General features: G+C 38.9%; 1 protein-coding gene across 3 annotated transcripts in view; it reads left to right on the top strand.

The window, feature by feature from the left end:
- The window catches only part of LOC140945886 (pre-mRNA-processing factor 6-like), a 28,614-nt gene that overhangs the window by 268 nt on the left and 8,927 nt on the right, over nucleotides 1–19,419 (top strand). The window contains exons 2-21 of one of the 3 annotated variants that reach the window (XM_073394946.1): nucleotides 2,277–2,430; nucleotides 3,352–3,470; nucleotides 3,947–4,025; nucleotides 4,752–4,846; nucleotides 5,447–5,528; nucleotides 6,332–6,475; nucleotides 7,652–7,746; nucleotides 8,071–8,135; nucleotides 9,401–9,528; nucleotides 12,029–12,155; nucleotides 12,821–12,939; nucleotides 13,026–13,073; nucleotides 13,465–13,579; nucleotides 14,782–14,890; nucleotides 15,303–15,372; nucleotides 15,963–16,084; nucleotides 16,631–16,724; nucleotides 17,731–17,852; nucleotides 19,016–19,058; nucleotides 19,323–19,373. In XM_073394946.1, coding sequence (XP_073251047.1) covers nucleotides 2,277–2,430; nucleotides 3,352–3,470; nucleotides 3,947–4,025; nucleotides 4,752–4,846; nucleotides 5,447–5,528; nucleotides 6,332–6,475; nucleotides 7,652–7,746; nucleotides 8,071–8,135; nucleotides 9,401–9,528; nucleotides 12,029–12,155; nucleotides 12,821–12,939; nucleotides 13,026–13,073; nucleotides 13,465–13,579; nucleotides 14,782–14,890; nucleotides 15,303–15,372; nucleotides 15,963–16,084; nucleotides 16,631–16,724; nucleotides 17,731–17,852; nucleotides 19,016–19,058; nucleotides 19,323–19,373 — 1,981 coding nt within the window. Of the gene's footprint in view, nucleotides 1–2,276; nucleotides 2,431–3,351; nucleotides 3,471–3,946; nucleotides 4,026–4,751; nucleotides 4,847–5,446; nucleotides 5,529–6,331; nucleotides 6,476–7,651; nucleotides 7,747–8,070; nucleotides 8,136–9,400; nucleotides 9,529–12,028; nucleotides 12,156–12,820; nucleotides 12,940–13,025; nucleotides 13,074–13,464; nucleotides 13,580–14,781; nucleotides 14,891–15,302; nucleotides 15,373–15,962; nucleotides 16,085–16,630; nucleotides 16,725–17,730; nucleotides 17,853–19,015; nucleotides 19,059–19,322; nucleotides 19,374–19,419 lie in introns of those variants that run through there. The other 2 variants (XM_073394947.1, XM_073394948.1) reach the window with 2 other exon arrangements.

Genomic DNA, 19,419 nt, shown 5'->3' with positions numbered 1-19,419 from the left:
AAGAACCGTAAATAATTAAATTCCAAGCGGCAAGCATTATTTTAACACATTGTTAAGAATCCTCGACACTTGAATGTGTAAATTTTAGGTAACAGTTTTAACGTGATTGAATAATCAGCTGAGCTGACACTGTTATGTTATGACCGTCACCAATGATCCTTTGACTAGCTATTATACCACTCTATCTGTCTATCACTGAGTTTAAGTTGCCACTGCTCTTTCAGGTTCAACAAAGATTCAGGGAACTCGTCCAAATATCGGTCAGAAACCCGGTTATCGGAAAACGACCTAAATTATTTTACGATTGTTCAGAATCAGTACCGGTTTGTGGCCACTGGTTGCCGTTTCCAATAATGATAAAAATTTGGCCAATTCAATCGGAGCCAAATACATTCTGATGATGATATGTGTCATCATCATATTATTTTATCTGACATAAAATGCAACCTTACCTAGTTATGTGTCATGAAACCAAATGATAGTAATAATAATAATATACCTTTGTTTACCCTCGGTAGTATTTATAACACTGGTGCTAGTGGGGCCGAGCAAATGTCTGAAACAAATAATTCAAATGAAACTTAACAGGGTTAAGTCTTCCAACTGGCTGGAGGCAAGCCTGTTGGCTATTTGCAAGCATGGTCAAGGAGCTCGGAATTGAAAAATAACCAAAAAATAACCCTCGGGATTACAGGATTGCATGAAATTTTAAGTTGGAATTATGGGATTAAAGGACCCTATTGGGGACCCTCTACTGAGTGTGTTTTTTACTTGATACTTTCTAACAATGTGATTCAAAAACAACCTGAACTCGATTTCTCAAAACACAACTGGATCTGCAGAAAACAGGGTTTGCAAATAGGCCAAATTTGGCGTATTTTATGCCAAAATTGTGCAGATGACACCACTGAGGTTACGGAGTGAGTGACTTCAGGGAGTCACTTCGACTCCAGAAATTTTCAGTAACCTTACCTTTTTCGCAACAAATACAATTTACGTTAATTGTAAACGTTCTAAACCTTAATTAAATCATCAAAATTAAAGAATTGTACTGCACAACAAAACGGGAAGAGGGCAAATTACGATCAAAGTTTACTTGATGACCGCCATCATGCTTTCCAGGTCAGCGGATCGCCACAGCTACTTCATGTATCCCTCTCGATAGTGTATACATGCCAGGACCGTGTGCTGGAAAGTCTGATACTTGACTCCAAATATTCTAAAATGACTCCAAAATTTGTGAAGTAAAAAGTCACACTGACTCCACTCATCAATAAAATTTGCAAACCCTGAGAAAATCATGGATAATATAAAACCACAGGATAACTTATACGGAACTTTGTGCCTTTCATTCAGCATGGTAAATTGTCTCCCGATCATGAACATCAATTTTTGTGTGGAGATGTAATCTGATGCAAAAAATGCCTACCAATTAGATTGCGGTCTTAGATTGTCTTCAGGAAATTAGTGATAAAGAGTACAAAATAGTCTAAAATTCACCCCTTAGTTGTTCTGTGAGCTTGAGCATGGTGCCATGTAAATTGCTTTACACTCTCAGCACTTAGGAAAAATTGTGCTTGACTCAAGGTGGCTTAGTGAAATTCTAATAAAATCAGAACTTTACCGGAGTGTGAAATCCACATAGCAAGCTAAGTTTTATGCAAAAGATTTGCTGCAGTAGCCTTCTGAAAGCAAAGAAAACCAGGAGCCACCAGGCACTGTCAGAGCACAGCTGTAATTTCAGTTGACTCAGCTATGAGTGACAGTCAAATCTTCCTTACAGACACCCTCAGGAGGCAGAAAAAAGGGTTTTTCCAACTGAGACTGGTCACTTATAGGAACAGTTTTTGTCGGCAGAGAGGAACATTGGGGTTTTGTAAAGGTGGCTGTAAGTAGAGCTGTCTACTTACGAGTACGCCATTGACAGAGCTGTGACTGGGTGAGTGGGTGTTCTATAAAAACCAAAAACCCTTCCTCTTACCTTACAAGTAGCATCAGAACCAAAACTGACCTGTGCTGTTCTCCTGCAAGTTCATTTAAGATGAAATGTAAGCTAAGGAAATATATAATTTCATTTTGGACAGAGGTATTTCACGTTAAATTGAAAACTACAGGATTTATGTTTGTAAATTTCATGTTCTAAAATTCAGATAATCAGATAAAAAACCATGCAAATAATGTTCTTCCACAGAGGTTCCATTTGACTGGTCACATAATCCAATTTCTCCTTAAAACTCTTTATCTATTCTAATTCTCCTGTTGTCTTCATTTTGTAGTGCTACTGGTTTCACAACTCGCTCAGATATTGGTCCTGCCAGAGATGCTACAGATATAAGTGACGAGCGTCATGGAAAGCCAGGATTTGCCACTGAAAAGAAATCACAGGATGATGAAGATGAAGAAGATTTGAATGAAACTAATTATGATGAGGTACTCAGTACTGTTTTAAGATCCTAGGCAATGATTCATACTTGGGTTTGTTATTTTTTACGGTATAGTGCAAATGTGAATTTCTTTCCTCTTTATCAGTCCTCGAACTTCAAAGCATTCAAAGTAATTTTCATAACTTGTAAAGTTCATGTTGTAAAATTCAGATAATCAGATAAAGAACCATGCAAATAATGTTCTTCCACAGAGGTTTCATTTGACTGGTCACCTTGTAGCCACTTTTCGGGATCAAACATTTATTTTATTCCCATTAATTAAATGCACGTATGTGCGTATATTTACCCACAAAAATCGAAAGGGAAGCATGCCTCTTTGAATCCCCACAAAGACTGGCTACTGCCCCTACATCTTTGCAACCTTTGGCCTCATGTAAGATGAAGTCCTGGATGTTGCTTTGCATTAATTACATGTAAAAGGAGAGCTATGGCAATTTGTTTTACTTTGTTCACTGCAAGAAAAACGCTGTACTTTCCAAAAATGTTTTGTTTGATACAAGCATTGTACCAGTCCTTCCCTCTGCCACTCTTTTAGTTACATGTACAGTGTACATCCACACAACAAGGGTCTGGGGACCCTTTAAAACCAAAAAGGACCCCTAAGTTGCTTGGGCTGGATGTCCTAAGGACTGTTAATGTATGAAAATGAGTGGGAACTGTGCTCTGGATGTTGTTCTAGCTTCCAATACTGTGACACCTTTGTGCAAAAATCAGCCATATCACTTAACTAAGATGCCCCGGTAGTAAAAGTTTGTCTGTCATCATCATTAGGGTACTGATCATATTTTTCATTGTGGGACTGGTGGTTTTCACTTTTTTTTGTGCCACTACAGATTAAAGAGGATTGGATAACAATAATAATATTCCCTTAGCCTTGAATTATCATCATAGAAAATATTTATGTTAGTTTGCAGGATATGGTGGAAGTTTATTCTCCAGTTGTCCTTATGAAAAAGATGACGAGGAGGCAGATGCTATATATGACTCGATTGATAGGAGAATGGATGATCGAAGAAAAGAGAGAAGGTTATTTGATACAGCTCTTATACATCCTACAGGCAGTCATCTCACACTCGCTTATTTGAGAAAAAACCTTTTATTTCAATTTGTAAAAAACCTGAAAAACTAAGACATTACTTCAGGAGAGTAAAATGCTTACATCTCAGTGGCTTTGAGTTTAATTTTAATGATTTTTCTCAGTCTACTGATCTTCATGAAAGTAAATGTACATTAACATAGGACAAAAAGTTAATTTATTACTATATTGACAGAGCATTTTAATTTCTATTTTCCATCATTTCGAACTCATTATTAGGCATTGATACCACATTACTCTACCAGCTAACTATGGAAAAAGAAATTTTGCACCATCATAGTTCATGTATGTAGCTATTTATCAACTATGCAGAGAAGGGAACTTAGAGATGGAAATTGTATAACTATATTTCCAATCCACTCTCTTTATTTTCAACTTTGGTGTTAATTGTGTTTATGAAAATTAGGGAGAAACGTTTTAAGGAGGAAATTGAGCAGTATCGACAGGAAAGACCTAAAATTCAACAGCAGTTCTCAGATCTCAAGGTATCCAATAAATTTATTATCCTGGTGTTTATTGTTAATTGTAGATTATTTATTTATTATCTGTTTATTGCCACCTCACAGCCTCGTGAAGAGGCTGAGGCTGTGAGGCAACAGCCTAATATTTAAAGCTGTGCACAAAAGTTCCAAGGCAGAATGAATCTCAAATCAATGCAACATATAATAGTGCAAGGTAACTTTTATGATGTAATGCAGAAGAGACAATGCATTGTTTTAGTGCAAACACATGATATAGAACAGAGAATCCTTGAGCTGTGTGCATGTTTGTGAGTCCCGTGCTCACACCCTCTTCAACCAATTGTTGGGTGGATACATTTGTGCCATACATGTATAGCTGTCACATTTGCCAGCTGGAATTCTTTATTGTATGCTGCTGAGAAAAAATAATAATGCCACAAAATTTATTGTGTCTTTGAAACAAAATAATTTGGAAGGCTCCATGGGCACACCATAAATCTTATCTATAATGCCTTGTGTCAAACCGTCTGGCTACCATCTTAGGAAAGAAACTTGATATCAACCTAAGATTAATACTATGCGTTTTGAAAACTCTTTTATTAACTGTTTAGTTTTTAAAGACGAATTAGCTTTGTAATATACTTTGTATTGTGTACTCTTGAAAATAGAAAAAAAAAATCAATAAATTCCAAAAAAAATATCATAGGTAGCAGCTGATTGTTTACAAAAATATCGTTGTGTTGTTGTTAGCGCAAGTTAGGAGATGTATCTGAAGATGATTGGCTCAACATTCCAGAAGTTGGAGATTATAGAAATAAAAAACAACGAAATCCCAGGACAGAGAAGTAAGCTAGTGTTAACTTGTGAGTCTGTGTACTCAATAAAATTTAATAAATTTTTGGTATAATAGCTATTAATGGCTGTCACCTCAAGGGCTGGGGATTTCCCCTGGTCAATATGAGCATAAAACTGCAGCCCAAAGGGCCAAAAACATTTTTTGTGAGACCAGGGGCCCGTTTCTCAAAAGCCCCGGAAACTTTTCGGGCCCATAAAGCTATTTTTAATTCAACTGTACCTAAAAATGGAGAAGTGTGGAGCTCATTCACAGATGAACACAACACTTTACCAAAATCAACCAGGAGAAATTTAAAATTGAACAAATTTGGATTTGGATCCCCATGACTGCTGGATTTATTATTTAAACATTGATTTACGTCATCAGTATGGAATTTCTGTCGCTGAGTCACAGATGTTCCTCTTCACAAAACATCCCTCAGCGGCGATGAGAGAGGGAAACGTTTGCCATTCGCAGGCTAAGAACAGAACAGCTGGTGCAAAGGAAACAGTTCTCATTGCTCTAAATTGATATGATGGCCTTTTAGCAGGAATTATTCGTAACCATCTGTTATTGACAATGACTGTATTTTATTATGTTAAATTATTAGGTTCACACCAGTACCTGACAGTGTCCTCCATAGTGCACTCATGACTGGAGAAAAGATGACATCTCTTGATGCAAGGCAACAGGTACAACATTTTTTATTTATGTTACAGTTCCACATGGTTATTAGGGACTTTAAGATCTGGCAATGTGACAGCAACAAGGACAACTAAAAAAATAGGTTTAGTAGGCAAAACAACAGCTTTGCATCTGCATCACACTTTTTTGTATATAAATTATCTGCACTTTTGCATGACAGAGAAAGTGAAGTACCGGTAATGCCTAATTTTACATTTTATGGAGGACGCAAGCAAGCACAGCAAAATGTTATTTCTCTTTCTGAACTTGGATATTTTCCCTAGGAATTCAACTCCAGACTGGTTTGCCTACATTTGCCAAAATAAGTGGGAAGGAATAACAACAACACAACGTTTAAGCATCCTTTTTGCCGTCATTGCATCATCGGATCTTATAGTCGCCATTGGTAATATTTATTTGTTTAATCCTCTAAGGGTAGCTCAGTGCAAGTCTTTGACAAACTCAACCAGGATGACTAGGCCAGGGAAAGTGTCACGGACAAAATGCATTAATTTTTGCATTCTTTCAAACTTGATTCTGTTTATTTGGCCTCACTCATTTTGTCAAATGTAGGCAAATTAATTTTTCCCAGAGTTAAATTCTCAAAGCCTGCATCCGAGTTATAAAACAAAAAACAAAATTTGTCTTCATGTCTGTGCATGTCCTCCATAAAATATCACAAGTTGGAAGTTTTCCATTGTGGTTGTCTTGTTTATGTTAAAGAATTGTACAAAAAAGGGTGAAGAATCTTTTTTGACATTCTCATTGTCGCGGTTGTGATGGTTGTGTAATCTCCCTGTTTTCTCTCTAGAAATTTGGTGGATTTCAAACGCCATTTCCTGGAGGTATGACACCAAGTGGAGTGATGACAGGGCTTTCTACACCATCTGCGGATCTTGATTTGATCAAAATTGGAGAGGCAAGGAAGTCTCTTGTTGGAGTCAAGCTGGATCAGGTAATATTATGAGTAGAAGTTACTTTTAAGACTATTGTAACTCATTCGAGGGAAAGATCAGATCCAACTGCTTTATCTCACACACAGGAGATGCGAATCACTCACTAAAGAACACACTGACTTTTATTCAAACTTTTTTAGTTGTTTGTACATTAGATTAGTAGGCAGGCTTGCCAGTAGCTAAAAGCTTATCGTGGCAAGTTAGACTGTACACAAAATAATAAGTTTCTTACATAAATATACATATTTTCAGAAAGAAAAAATATATTTTATCATGCAACTGCAAACTATGTACGCATTACACTTCATGTTATTATTAATAAATAATTTAGAAAGCAAAAAGTTAGGGAAGAAAAACAATAAAAACCTAAAGAACATTATGTCAAGAGGAAAGCTACAAACTCAACTTAAGTGAATATTTCATTTTATTAATAAATAATAAAATGAAAAATTAACTTACTAATTATTAGTGCATCAACTTCAATGCTTAATCCTTACCAGTGTAGTTTTAATATTGAATAAAAACTGTAATTTTCTAACTGTACTTTTCTGAGAGCAATGTACAATGTGACCAGTTTTTGTATTCAGTGGTGCGTTGATGACAGCTGTAAAGAGGGTTTTTTTCTGCCCATTAGCACTTTGATGAAAATGAAAACTCCTCGATCTTTATCTGTTAGTAATTTTCGTCACTGCCATGGATTGATTCCAAAAGATGTCAGCGAGAGTTATAGCATTATGTAAAAAAAGGACAAAAAAATGTTGACTGTCTTATTTTTTGAAATTAATGTTTTTGTGAAGAAACTAAAACCCAGTCTTTTTGTTCAGTGTAAGTCAGTTTGTGCTAAGGGATTTATTTTTATTTTTCCGATCCCTCTTACTGTCCTTATTTTGAGATAATTTTTACTTACTTTTTAGCAAAATTATTTCACACTTGTTAAATAATTAATCATTTTTCTTTCTATTCATAAATTTTGATAGATGTTGAGTTTTCTTATTTTTGTCAACTGAATAGTTAATATGTTAATACTTGAAGCATGATTGAAATGTTGCTCCAAAATAATTGCAATAATTATTCTACTCTTCAGATTTACTATAAACCTATTTGGAGTCACCTACTGGACCTAATTTAGTTGTTACACTTTAATTCTGTCCGCAATTTATGTCTTTGATTTATAGGCATCTGATTCAGTTAGTGGTCAGACTGTTGTGGATCCTAAGGGATATCTTACAGATCTACAGAGTTTAACACCCTCCGCTGGTGGAGATATTGGGTAGGAACGGTCAACAGTATTATTTATCAGTGAATCCAGGGGTGAAAAAGGGGATATGCTCTCCCCCCAACCCCCAAACAAGCACAAACTGCACCCAGTAGACAAGATATTTTAATTGGGAGGTACCTTTTTGAGTAGCCTGCGAGAAAGCTCTCCATTTGGGGGATATCGTGAAAAGTAGACGTGCAAGAGGCATGCAAGAGGAGACACGAAAATGGGGGGAGAGAAAGCTCCTTTCCTCGGTCCTTCAGTGATAACCTGTTTTCGATTCCCTTCTACCTGTGAAAATTATCATACGTCACATTGTGTATATGCTCTGTGTAGGGATATAAAGAAAGCACGACTTTTGTTGAAGTCTGTTATTACTACAAACCCACAACATGGCCCCGGTAAGTACCGACACTTGTTTTCAAAGCTTTTTTAAAAGTTACATTGTGGTAATATTGCTATTAACCCTTTCACCCCTGGGAATTTTGTGGTCAGCGTTACATGATTTTGTTTGCCTTTTTCTCGGGCCTTCTTGACTGAATGGTGCTCATTCTGGTATGGTTTGAAAGATCTTTTCACCCTGTACAAGGAAAATGACAAATTATCCTTGACCGCCTAAACATGACATCACAAGTGGTACAAGGGATGTAAATACACACTGGAGGTTGCGTGCGCTTCTGGGGCAAATTGGTTAAGGGAAGTTACAAATTTTTGTACCAGCAAAAGAATATACTAATGCTCCATAACCATTTGGTTTGTTGTTGTTGTATGAGTAGTATGCTTCTTGGTCAAATATGTTTGAAAAAGAAATGAATCTAAAAAAATACTTATGCCTGTACAACTGAACTTCTGTTCTCCAAGAATGGCAAGATAAAAAAAAATAGCTCCTAGAGAGAGAACATATTTACAGATTTTGCTATGTCTGTTTTGCACTTGCAATTTTATTGTCTTGTTGTGTCGTATAAGCTTGAAACGCAACCTGTTTTGTCGAAGAAATTTAATGAGTTCTTGCATTAAGGTGACACTTGTTTATCTGACGCATCATATAGCATGCCGATGACTACAATCTTGGACAAAATAAAATGGAACAGCAAACCCCCATCCCTGCCAAATCAAAGATGAAGCTGCGCAAAGGGCAAAAACGCGCCATTTTCCCATCCTTGATTTGGGGGGGGGGGGGGAGGTGGGGGGGGGTCTAGGTTTTCCATTTATTGTGTCCAAGATAATGATTGTAGCCTTGAAGAGAGAGTGAATGTTATTTTCATGTTATGTAGCATGCTAATGACCGCAGTTACCCCTTTTTTTGCAAAATTTCTTTTGACTGAGAAAAAAAATTGACAAGCAACATCTAGAGCATAATAGACTCTCCTTGTTTTAATATCAACTGAATCATACAGTATTTTTCACCTGGCCTTCAGAATTATCTCTTTTCTTACTTACGCACATAACGGAAGTTGCAGACTAAAGACAGGACTGCATAGTGTTGCAGTTTCTATGGAAACTGTTAACACAAAAAATAAATAATAATAATGATAATAATAATATGATAGTAAAATAATAATAGTAATAATCTGATTACTAATAATGACAATGATGATGATGATGCTAATGATGATTAAATATTAATGACAACATTAAAGCTTGGTTGGGTAATGTCCTATTCTAGGTTGGATAGCTGCTGCTCGTCTAGAGGAAGTGACAGGCCGCATGCAAGCAGCACGCAACACAATCATGAAAGGAACTGAGGTCTGTCCAAAAAATGAAGATGTCTGGCTTGAAGCTATCCGTTTACAGGTAATTATTACTAAAAAAGAAACCCACAGTAATACGCTTACCCTGTGACAGTGCTCGACTTTCAGAAAAAAATCTTGGGGCCAGCTGGCCCCCAAGTTTTCATTTTTGGTCGCCAGAACAAGTATTCTAGTCGTCAAAAATTATATTTAAGAATTAATGGAATACAATAAACTTAGCATCTTTTACTTAGCCTTAACAGAAAAAGAATGCTTTAGCCTTCCTTTTGAACTTTTTTTCAAACGGTTATCAATTATCAGCAGGTGTTCGGGAAAGTGAGCCCGCACTTAAGAGTAAATTTCCTCAAACAGTTATTCAAGCTTAAGGTTCAGGAAATGGAATACACATTTAGATAAACAAACTTTACGAATCACAAAAAAATTCTTTGGGTTGTTAAAGAACAAAATCTGCAAGCATTTGTTTTGCGTCCCATGTATTTGCACGTTCAGAAATGAACATCGGTGAAACTTAATCTACTTTGTTGCCTGGCAAGTGATCGAATTAAGTCTCCAAAAAGAGGAAACTTCGCTGATGTTTTCGGGCAAAGAAGTTGATTTCGCGAGAAGTCTGTTGGGCAAACAGCATGACTTCAACGGTACTTAAATAGAAGTCAAAAAATAAGGCAGAGCTTTTATTTGGGTCGTCACGCTCAACAGAAATTTGCATAAAGGTGTTTACAAGAAGCTCGAGAAATAGGCGCCGTTCGTTCTCGATTAGCTTAAACTTTTATCAGACTAATCCGCTATCGAGTCCGCAATCGAGATACATGTTCGTCATAAAGAAATTGTTTTTAATCGATGCGCTAAAAGTCATTCCCGGAGAAACACGGGACGATCTGTTGAGAATTGCGGTCGATTTGCCCGAAAGTCGATAAGACTTCCGTCGAATTCATCCCTAGTTATTGTCACAATCCTCTTTCAAGTAAAAGTCAAACGTTAGGCGGACCAACTGTTAGATCACAAGAACAATCTGTTAGCGTGTTAGAAGAAGTCGTTAAAGCGTTTAGACAAATCGTTAGAGGGTTTGAACAAACCATTAGAGCGTTTGGGCAAAACGTTAATGCCCTGGGTTCCAGAGAATGTTTTTTTTTCTTATCGATACTGATGGTGCGCAGCGAAGCCGCGTCAACGACTCACGAAGCGCCGAGGAGAAAAAATGACTTATCAAACCGTACGCACGGTTTGTTTCATATTAGGTATTTTGAGAACGGACCCCTGAAGCCAGGGTAGCAAAACGTTAGAGCGTCAGAAAAACCGTTAGCTTTGTAAAGGATAACAGATTATCATAAGTGTACGTTTTCCCAAAGAAGAAAGTCACCTAGCTTGGGGGCCAGGTTGGCGACCAGGCGTGAACATTTAGTCGCCACTGATTAAAAGCTGGTCGCATTGGCTACCCCACAGTTCGTAACGTCGAGCCCTGCTGTGTCCATAGCACCTATTGCAAAATATTCTTTGTGGCAGTGACAGCCCGGTTGGGGGGGACTTCCCATATGAAAGGGGTGGGGTTGCTCGTCGTCTCGCTTAGGGGTATAAATTTCGGATTTTGGTCTCACTTAGGGTGTTCTGGGCAAAACGCCATCATATTTAGCCGTGAAGGTCTCGTTTAGGGTTGCACGTGAAAAAATATAAATATATATATATTGTCTGTGTTTTAACATGGTCTCTTTTAGGGGTCAAAAAAGCTTGGGCCACGCCCAGATCGGTCTCCTTTAGGGGTTTAATTCAAAATTTCCGACGAGCATCCCCACCCCTTTCATATGCAGAGTCCCGCCCCCCCGGGAGTGACGGTTTCAGTTGTTGGTAAATTGATATGCACTGTTTCAAAGGGATGCTTGATATCCTGCAGTGACTACCAAAACAATATCTTTATCTACATTTTTGTTGATTCAAACTCTGTATTTGAGACAAGCCCTGTGTCTGAGGTGCCACACTTTCTGATGAGCAAGCCCTGACTCTGCTTCTTCCATTAAAACGCTGGACAACTACTGTACTCCCCTGCTGTACTGTGAAATTGGACGTGTTTACCACCTTCCATATTAACGGACTATATAGTGATATGCTTTATTTACTGACTTCGCAGCCCCCCGAATCAGCCAAATCAGTTTGTACTCCCCATGCTGTACTGTGAAATTGGACGTGTTTACTACCATCCATATCAATGGCCTATTTAACAATTATTCCTCGAGCCCGAATGGGTTCTGAGTCAATAGCCCATGAGGTTGAAGGCCGAATGGGCTATTGAGCCAGAGGCTATGAAGGTGAGAGGAATAATTGTTTTAGTAAAATCCTACTAGTTGGTCAAAAATATCGAGAGTAAAAAAATTTTAGCTAGTTAAAGCTAGACTTTAATCCTTTTTTGCCGCCAAAGAGCCCGCGCGTTTCGGTACTAGTGGGCTAGAACATATAGCCTAGTAGTAGCTCAACCAATCAGAACGCAGCATTGATAATAAACCACTAGTTGGATTTTACTAAATAATGATATGCTTTATTTATTGACTTTGCAGCCCCCGGAATCAGCCAAATCAGTGTGTGCTCAAGCCGTGGGTCAACTGCCTCTATCAGTTCGACTGTGGATAAAAGCTGCGGCATTGGAGGATGAAGTCAAAGCAAAGAAAAGAGTCTACAGGAAAGGTAAAGCGGTACATCCCTAGTGGGTAAAACCCCAACATAACCAACCCCCAAGTGGATAGTGCTGTAGGTTTACGGTCATCTCGCCACTAAAGAAATCGCCACCCATCAATGGCAAACCCATTGATGCAAACCCATCATTTTGGTCTTGGTTTAGCTAGGCGCTGAGGGTTTTAGCAACTTTTGACTATTTAAAATCGTAAAAATCCTGGGTAAGTAATCCTAGGTTAGTAGACACGTCGATTATTACAGAGTTAGTACTTGGCGACGAGTCGACACTTTTGATAGTGACTTCGGTGGTGGCGAGATGACCGGTTACTGTCCTGTATACATGTGCTTGCACTAACTGGCAGACCTCATGCTAAATAGCAATTACTGGTCATCTCTGTTCAACGCACAGGGTCCTTTTTTAGCAAGGGGTGCGCGGTGAGGAGGGGCGAACACTTTTAAAAAACTAGGAGAGGCCCCCTATTTTCCTTATAAATAGTAGACCGTCAGCAAGCGAACACGCGCGCACGTTCCTCGCCGGTTGGAACGTACGCTCGCATGTATCGTTCACTCTACTATCCATGAGGTAAGCAAAGGACTGCTCCTAGTCTGTAAGCACGTGAGAAGTCAAGGGGTTGGAAAAGTTCAAAACTAGTTTTCTCGTTGGTTAATCCCTTAAGCTTTAGAACACATTCCAAACTCAGTCAGGATTTGGAAAGCTGCAGTAGAACTTGAAGGACCAGAAGATGCACAGATCATGTTGAGCAGGGCGGTAGAATGCTGTCCAACCAGCGTGGAGGTAAGTAAGTTGTAAATTGGACTCTTTTTACAAACACTGTTTTTGCCTCCTTTCACTTTCCAGTTTTTTTGTTTGTTATTTTATAGCTTTGGCTTGCCCTTGCCCGCCTGGAGACCTATGAAAATGCAAGGAAGGTGAGAACTAAAGAGACATTCGCGCACTTCTTGTTGTATTATTAGGCGACATTTTTCATGATTTTATGGAGTACTGCGTGTCTAACAAAACACTGTAAAGACGAACCGACAAACATTAGAGACAATTCCATCTCCTACAAAAAGGCCAAGTTTTGTGGAGGGTGGAAACGCGGTTTACGCCCTCGTTTGGTTTCAGTGAACAAGAGGTCTTTCAAAGTTGCCTTTTGAAATCTTTTTGATATGAGGAGATAGTGTTTTTGTGCGCTTCCCCAGTCGGTTAAATACTCTAAACGCAATTGGTCGTCAGTTTAAAAGCAATTTGCGTTTCAGTTTTCCAACTGTGATTGTTGTTGTTGTTGTTTTGACGTTTAAATGTTTTATTTAACTTTAGGTTTTGAACAAAGCTCGCGAAAATATTCCAACCGATAGACAAATTTGGATAACAGCAGCCAAACTTGAAGAAGCTAATGACAACTTTCCTATGGTGGAAAAAATCATTGACAGAGGTACAAGTACTTTGAAGCGCCTTGCGGAATTTAAAAGCGCTCGTTTTATTCAAAGAGCTTTGCACGATACGGATGGGTAAGGGGTTGGGGGTACTTCCTTTAATGGCCTGTACGGAGAGGCTCCGCCTGAAAGGGGTACCTTTTATAGGTTTCAGGTATATGAAAGGTTAGGGGTTTCACTTGTTACTGTAACGGATAGGAGAGTGAGTGGGCTGTCATATCGGTCTGTGAAAAGGACTTAAAAGGGCCATTAGACGCATTTTATGGCTGTAAGAGAGACAAGAAAACTTTCTGGTTCAATACTTTCAAAAAGAAAAAAATAAATGCACTTTATTTGAGTGTCAATGTATTTAGCACGAAAGTACTAATTGTGGACACTATTTTTACGTCTCCTAATGGAGACGGGACCGCCATTTTACGTGGTCATCGGAGCCACGCGAAGGTCTAGCCGTTTGAAGGACAAAGGAAGTACCTTCATTTCAGTTATTTTAAGACCCTGAGTATTGGTCCGGCCCCGGGAATCGAACCCGCGACCTCCCGCTCTGCAGTCAACACGCTCTACCGACTGAGCTAAACCTGCCGTGGTAGAGAAACGGTGCATTTACTACAGTTGAAAGAGATGCAGTATTCTGAACAAAGTATGTGAGATCGGTACCATTTGATAACAGAAGGTTACGAGCGCGGTACGTTGTCTATCAAAAATAGGGAGCTTAAGCAACGATAACGGCGACGGCAATGAGAACGGCAAAACCTTAAAGCAATGGATCGGCTGATATTAGCAAAAACCCACCTTTGCACGTGCATCACGCTTTTTTGTACATTTCTTAGCCGTCGTTGCACGACTACAACGTGAAAGTGACTAATTTCACGTTTTTTCGGAGACGGGAACACAAGACAACAACTTCCTTTTTCTTTTCCTGAACTTTGATGCAGTCTTTTAGAATTCAACTCTAAAACATTTGCCAACATTTGATGAATCAAACGAGATGGAATAAGGGCGATAACGTTTGAGGCAGCGCAAATTCACTTTTTAAGTGCCGTTTTCGTGGCCGTGGCCGTCGTTGTTGCTTGTTTTAAGCTCGCAAATGGCTCCCAATCCCAAGGGATTGGCTCCTCGTACAAAACTGCGCTGAATTGACCCCCTACCCCCCTCCCCTGGTATGAGCAATAGACTAACGTCCTCTTCTGACTTTTCTCCTTAGCTGTTGCGTCTTTAAAAGCAAATGGTGTGGAAATTAATAGAGATCAGTGGATAAAGGATGCCGAGGAAAGCGAGAAAGCTGACAGTGTACAGACTTGTAGGGCCATAATGTAAGTTATATTGAGTAGTTTGTGGAACTGATAAATGTACTGTTCACAGTCCCCTATTTTTCCGTTTTTCAGTAAGATTGTCGAGATCGAGCTCTTTGCTTCACGGCGGCCATTTTGGATGAGTATCACCCAAATCTACTTAGGAAGCGGGGGGAGGGGGGGGGGGGGGTTCTCGCCTTCCTCCACCGACCGCTATAAACCCCGACATCATCCCCCTCGGTTCATATGAAACCAAGATGGCCGCCCGTACCGGTAAGCGCTCGATCCTGAAGATCTTGCGAAAAAATAGGGGACTGTGACCAATCTAGGAAATAAAAGGAAAACTTCTTGCTAGCGAAATTTCAAGACAGCTCTAGAAACAAGCTGGTGAGCTCTTGACTGGACACATGACATATATTTTTTCCTTTTTCAGTGATATTGTGATTGGCATCGGGGTAGAAGAAGAGGATAGAAAGCATACGTGGATGGATGATGCCGAGAGTGTAAGTGTTCCCATGACAACGCACGATTCAATCAATATAGATTTCGAAGAGTCCAGCGTCTCACGTGGAAATATTCGGATGTGCCGTTTCAAGCGATAACGACCTTGCATGTCGAATCGCTTTGGCTAATAACCATTGGACAGGCTAGTGTGGTAATCAATAGGTCATTAATTTCATGAGAATTATATCTTCGACCAGCCCTGTACGTTGCAGGTAATTCCGCCGAGTTGTCAGTCTTCTATGCTTTTCTCCTTTCTCGTCACGTTATGAACGTCCAACCTTATATACGTTATTTCCTTATGTAAGGCCTCTTCCGCTCACTTGTGGGATATTTCACGGTATTCTACCCCAAGAGTAAGCAACATAACTTTTATCCTAACAACACCAATGCATCAGTAAGAAAAAATGGTAATGACAATTTCAAAAATGATCACCAATAAAAAAGTGCGTTTAAAATCTCTTATTGAATTCCCTCAACTGATTCGTTAAGGAAATACGTCGAGATAAGTTTGGAGAAGTTGTTTGTGGATATTGGGGCGTTAGGTTGGATTTGAAGATTTTAATCAAGCTTTCTCCATCTTAACCTGCAGTGTATTGCTAACGGTGCATATGAATGTGCACGAGCCATTTACGCGCATGCCCTGTCCGTATTTCCCAGCAAGAAAAGCGTCTGGTTACGAGCTGCGCACTTCGAAAAGAATCATGGGACGAGGTAAGTTCACTGCCTCCGATGTCACTCACTACTTTACTTTCCTGTGCGCTAAAAAATTATCACTTACTGGTGAGGAATAAACTGCTTGTAGTCTGTTCTGACTCTGTATTTTTTAAACATGCTTTCACTGCGAGACTGTAGAGAGTGGACAAGCAGATAAGAAACTCGTTCCCCATCCCACCGCCGCTCCCCCTCCACCCCCTGATTCTCCCGTCTTCTCCCCTGCTCGCCCATGCAAAGAATCGTGACGGACTGCTAGAGGTGGGCAGTTCAGTTGAAGAAGGGCTTTGTATGCCGAACAAGCAAGTGGAGATATTCAGTTTTAAATGCAAAATTAGGGATGACGCGAGAGTAACACAATCTTAATACTCATGCTATATTTTGAATATATGTGTTTTCCAGTTGGCGCATTTAAATTGACGCCTTCCAGAGCAAGACTTTTTATATCTATTTTTGCCTTAATACTTGCCGATACCAAGACTAATTTTGCCAACTTAACTAAGTAGGTTTTGCTGTTAACCTAAGTCCTGGTTTGTCTTTAAACAGAGAATCTCTAGAAGGCCTGCTACAGAATGCAGTTAAGCACTGCCCCAAAGCTGAAGTCCTGTGGCTCATGGGAGCAAAATCAAAATGGATGGCCGTAAGTCACAGCGCAGTCTGTACTTTATAATGTGATGTTATTAGTTTAATTTTTGTGTCCCTGAACGAAATTTGTAGTGTGACCGTTCAGATGAAAGCTGCTGGATGAGCTGTACTTTCTTGCGACAGTGTTTAGCATGCTGCACAAGGGGTTCTAACTTTTGAGACTACGGATGAAGTCCTAAAGACTATTGTGACCATTCAAATGAAAGCTAGTAAGCCGTACTTATGCTGTACAAGGTGGTTCTAACTTTTGGGTCTGTTGATGAAATCCTGAAGTGTGACCATTCAAATGAAAGCGACTGAGAAGTACTTTCCTGTGGTACTGTTTATTATGTTTCACAAGGTGGTTCTAACGTTTGGGTCTGTTGATGAAATCCTGAAGTGCGACCATTCAAATGAAAGCTACTGAGAAGTACTTTCCTGTGGTACTGTTTATTATGCTGTACAAGGTGGTTCTAACGTTTGGGTCTGTGAAGTGATGAAATCCAAAAGTGTGACTATTCAAATGAAAGCTACTAAGCAGTACTTTCGTGTGTTACTGTTATTATGCTGTACAAGGTAGTTCTAACTTTTGAGTCTTAAATGAAATCATAAAGTGTGACCATCCAAATGAAAGTTTCTGAGCAGTACTGTCCTGTGGTGCTGTTTATTATGCCGCCTAAGGTGGTTCTAACTTGTGAGCGTGTGGATGAAATCCTAAAGTATGGCCTTTCAAATGAAAGCTACTGAGCAGTACTTTCCTGTGGTGCTGTTTATTGTACTGCACTAGGTGTTCTAACTTTTGTGGCGTGGATGAAATCTTAAAGTGTGCCCCCTTTCAAGTAAAATCTCTTTGGGAGTATTTTTGTCTGGTGTTATTTGTCTTCAGTTTTAAACAAAATAAAATTTGGCAGTTTATTTTTCTTGAATTTTAGTTTATTGGCACTCTTAGAGCAGAAGTTTTTTTTCTTGTTTCATCTTTAAAATGTTCCTTGCCATCGTCTCAGTTTGATTCTTCGTTGTAGGGGGAGATAAATCATGCTCGGCAAATCCTGTCTCTTGCGTTTCAAGCCAATCCAAACAGTGAGGAAATTTGGCTGGCTGCCGTCAAATTAGAGAGCGAAAATAACGAAGATCAGAGAGCAAGGTGTGTGAAATTTCTACCCCTGTTTACTATTATTCAATAATAATAACAATAATAATTATTTGTAAGGCGCAAAATAACATTTAAATGTGATCTTATGCGCTCAACAACAACAAAAAAAATTATATAAAATTATACATAAAATTTCCTAAAAAAACTAAAAATTTAGTATAAATCTCTCTATATACAATTAAAAGGCAATTATAAGATTTGATTATTAAATGTATTGTAACTTAGTAATTAAAATTATCTTAAATCGTTTATTGATAAGTCATAATAATAATTGTAAATCTATAACTCATAGGCTTCTTTGAAAAGTAAAGTTTTTCGTTTAGCTTTGAATGCTTCATGTTTCCATCCTAAATGCACTTGGAAGTTTGTTCCATAGAGTCGATTCAGCCACTTGGAAAGCCCTGACGTCTAAGGTCTTTTTAGACTTGAACGTCGGTGGAGCCAGTGACAGTTCACCATTTGACCTAAGGTTGTTGTTAACTTCTATTAAATTTTGTACATAATATGGAACCAGTCCATGTATTGCTTTAAATGTTGTAAGCATCACCTTAAATTTAATCCGGACACTTATTGGTAACCAGTGTAACTGACACAGTACAGGTGTTATCTGAAAAAACCGCGGAGTATTTATTATTAACCTGGCAGCCATATTCTGACGACGCTGCAGCTTATTGGTATTATTTCTCGGAAGACCGTAAAGTAAACTGTTACAGTAATCTACACGCCCCATTACCAGTGCATGAACCAAACATCTGGTTGAATCCAACGTTTGGTTAAGTTTTCCTGATCTTTCTAATAATCTGGCGATAGTAGTAACCTGTACAACATGTTTTTCTAATCTGAGCATCAAACTTGATCATACAGAACTCCAACATTTCGTGCAGCGCTAGCAGGAGCAACACTGGTGTCACCAACAGATAATTCGACACAAACCTTTTCAAGTTGTTGTCTACTTCCAATGATCATAGACAACAACTTGAAAATGTTAGTGTTGTCGAATTGACTGTTGGTGACACCAGTTAAGTTGCTTGTTCTTTAACTTGTGCGTGTTGGTTTAGTCTTCATGGAATTTCGTTGGTTAACCTTTGTAGGTGTAGTAGACTATTAACGCTACCAGCCCAATTGAAATAAAATGTGTCTTGTTGTTTTAACAGAAAACTTCTACAGCGAGCAAGACAAAACGCATGTACCCCGAGGGTAGGTAGAAGCCCGCGCTGTGTTATGATTGCTTTCAGTCTTTTGTGTTTCTAACGTACCTTTTGTTCTATATCCCAGACGCGTTTTGTTCTACATGCAAACGTTGTTAGGGCTTAGTCAGAACACTTGACGAAGCGCTAAGAACGTCTGCGCGCGTAACTTTTACCCCTTTCTTTATTCGATAAAGACATTCGTTCAACTTCAATTTTCTTTTTAATTTAAACCAATTCTTTCACTTTTAAAGGTTTTTTTTTTAACCCTCAGGTGATGATGAAATCCATCAAGTTAGAATGGGTCTTGACAAATCTTTCAGAGGTAAGTGCCGCAGCTCAGCGGTTTTTTTTTTGCATCTTGTATGTAT

Source organism: Porites lutea, chromosome 8 (assembly GCF_958299795.1).
Source record: "Porites lutea chromosome 8, jaPorLute2.1, whole genome shotgun sequence".
Lineage (NCBI taxonomy): Eukaryota > Metazoa > Cnidaria > Anthozoa > Scleractinia > Poritidae > Porites > Porites lutea.
Note: the sequence above shows the minus strand (reverse complement) of the source record. Positions and strands in the feature narration are given on the sequence as shown.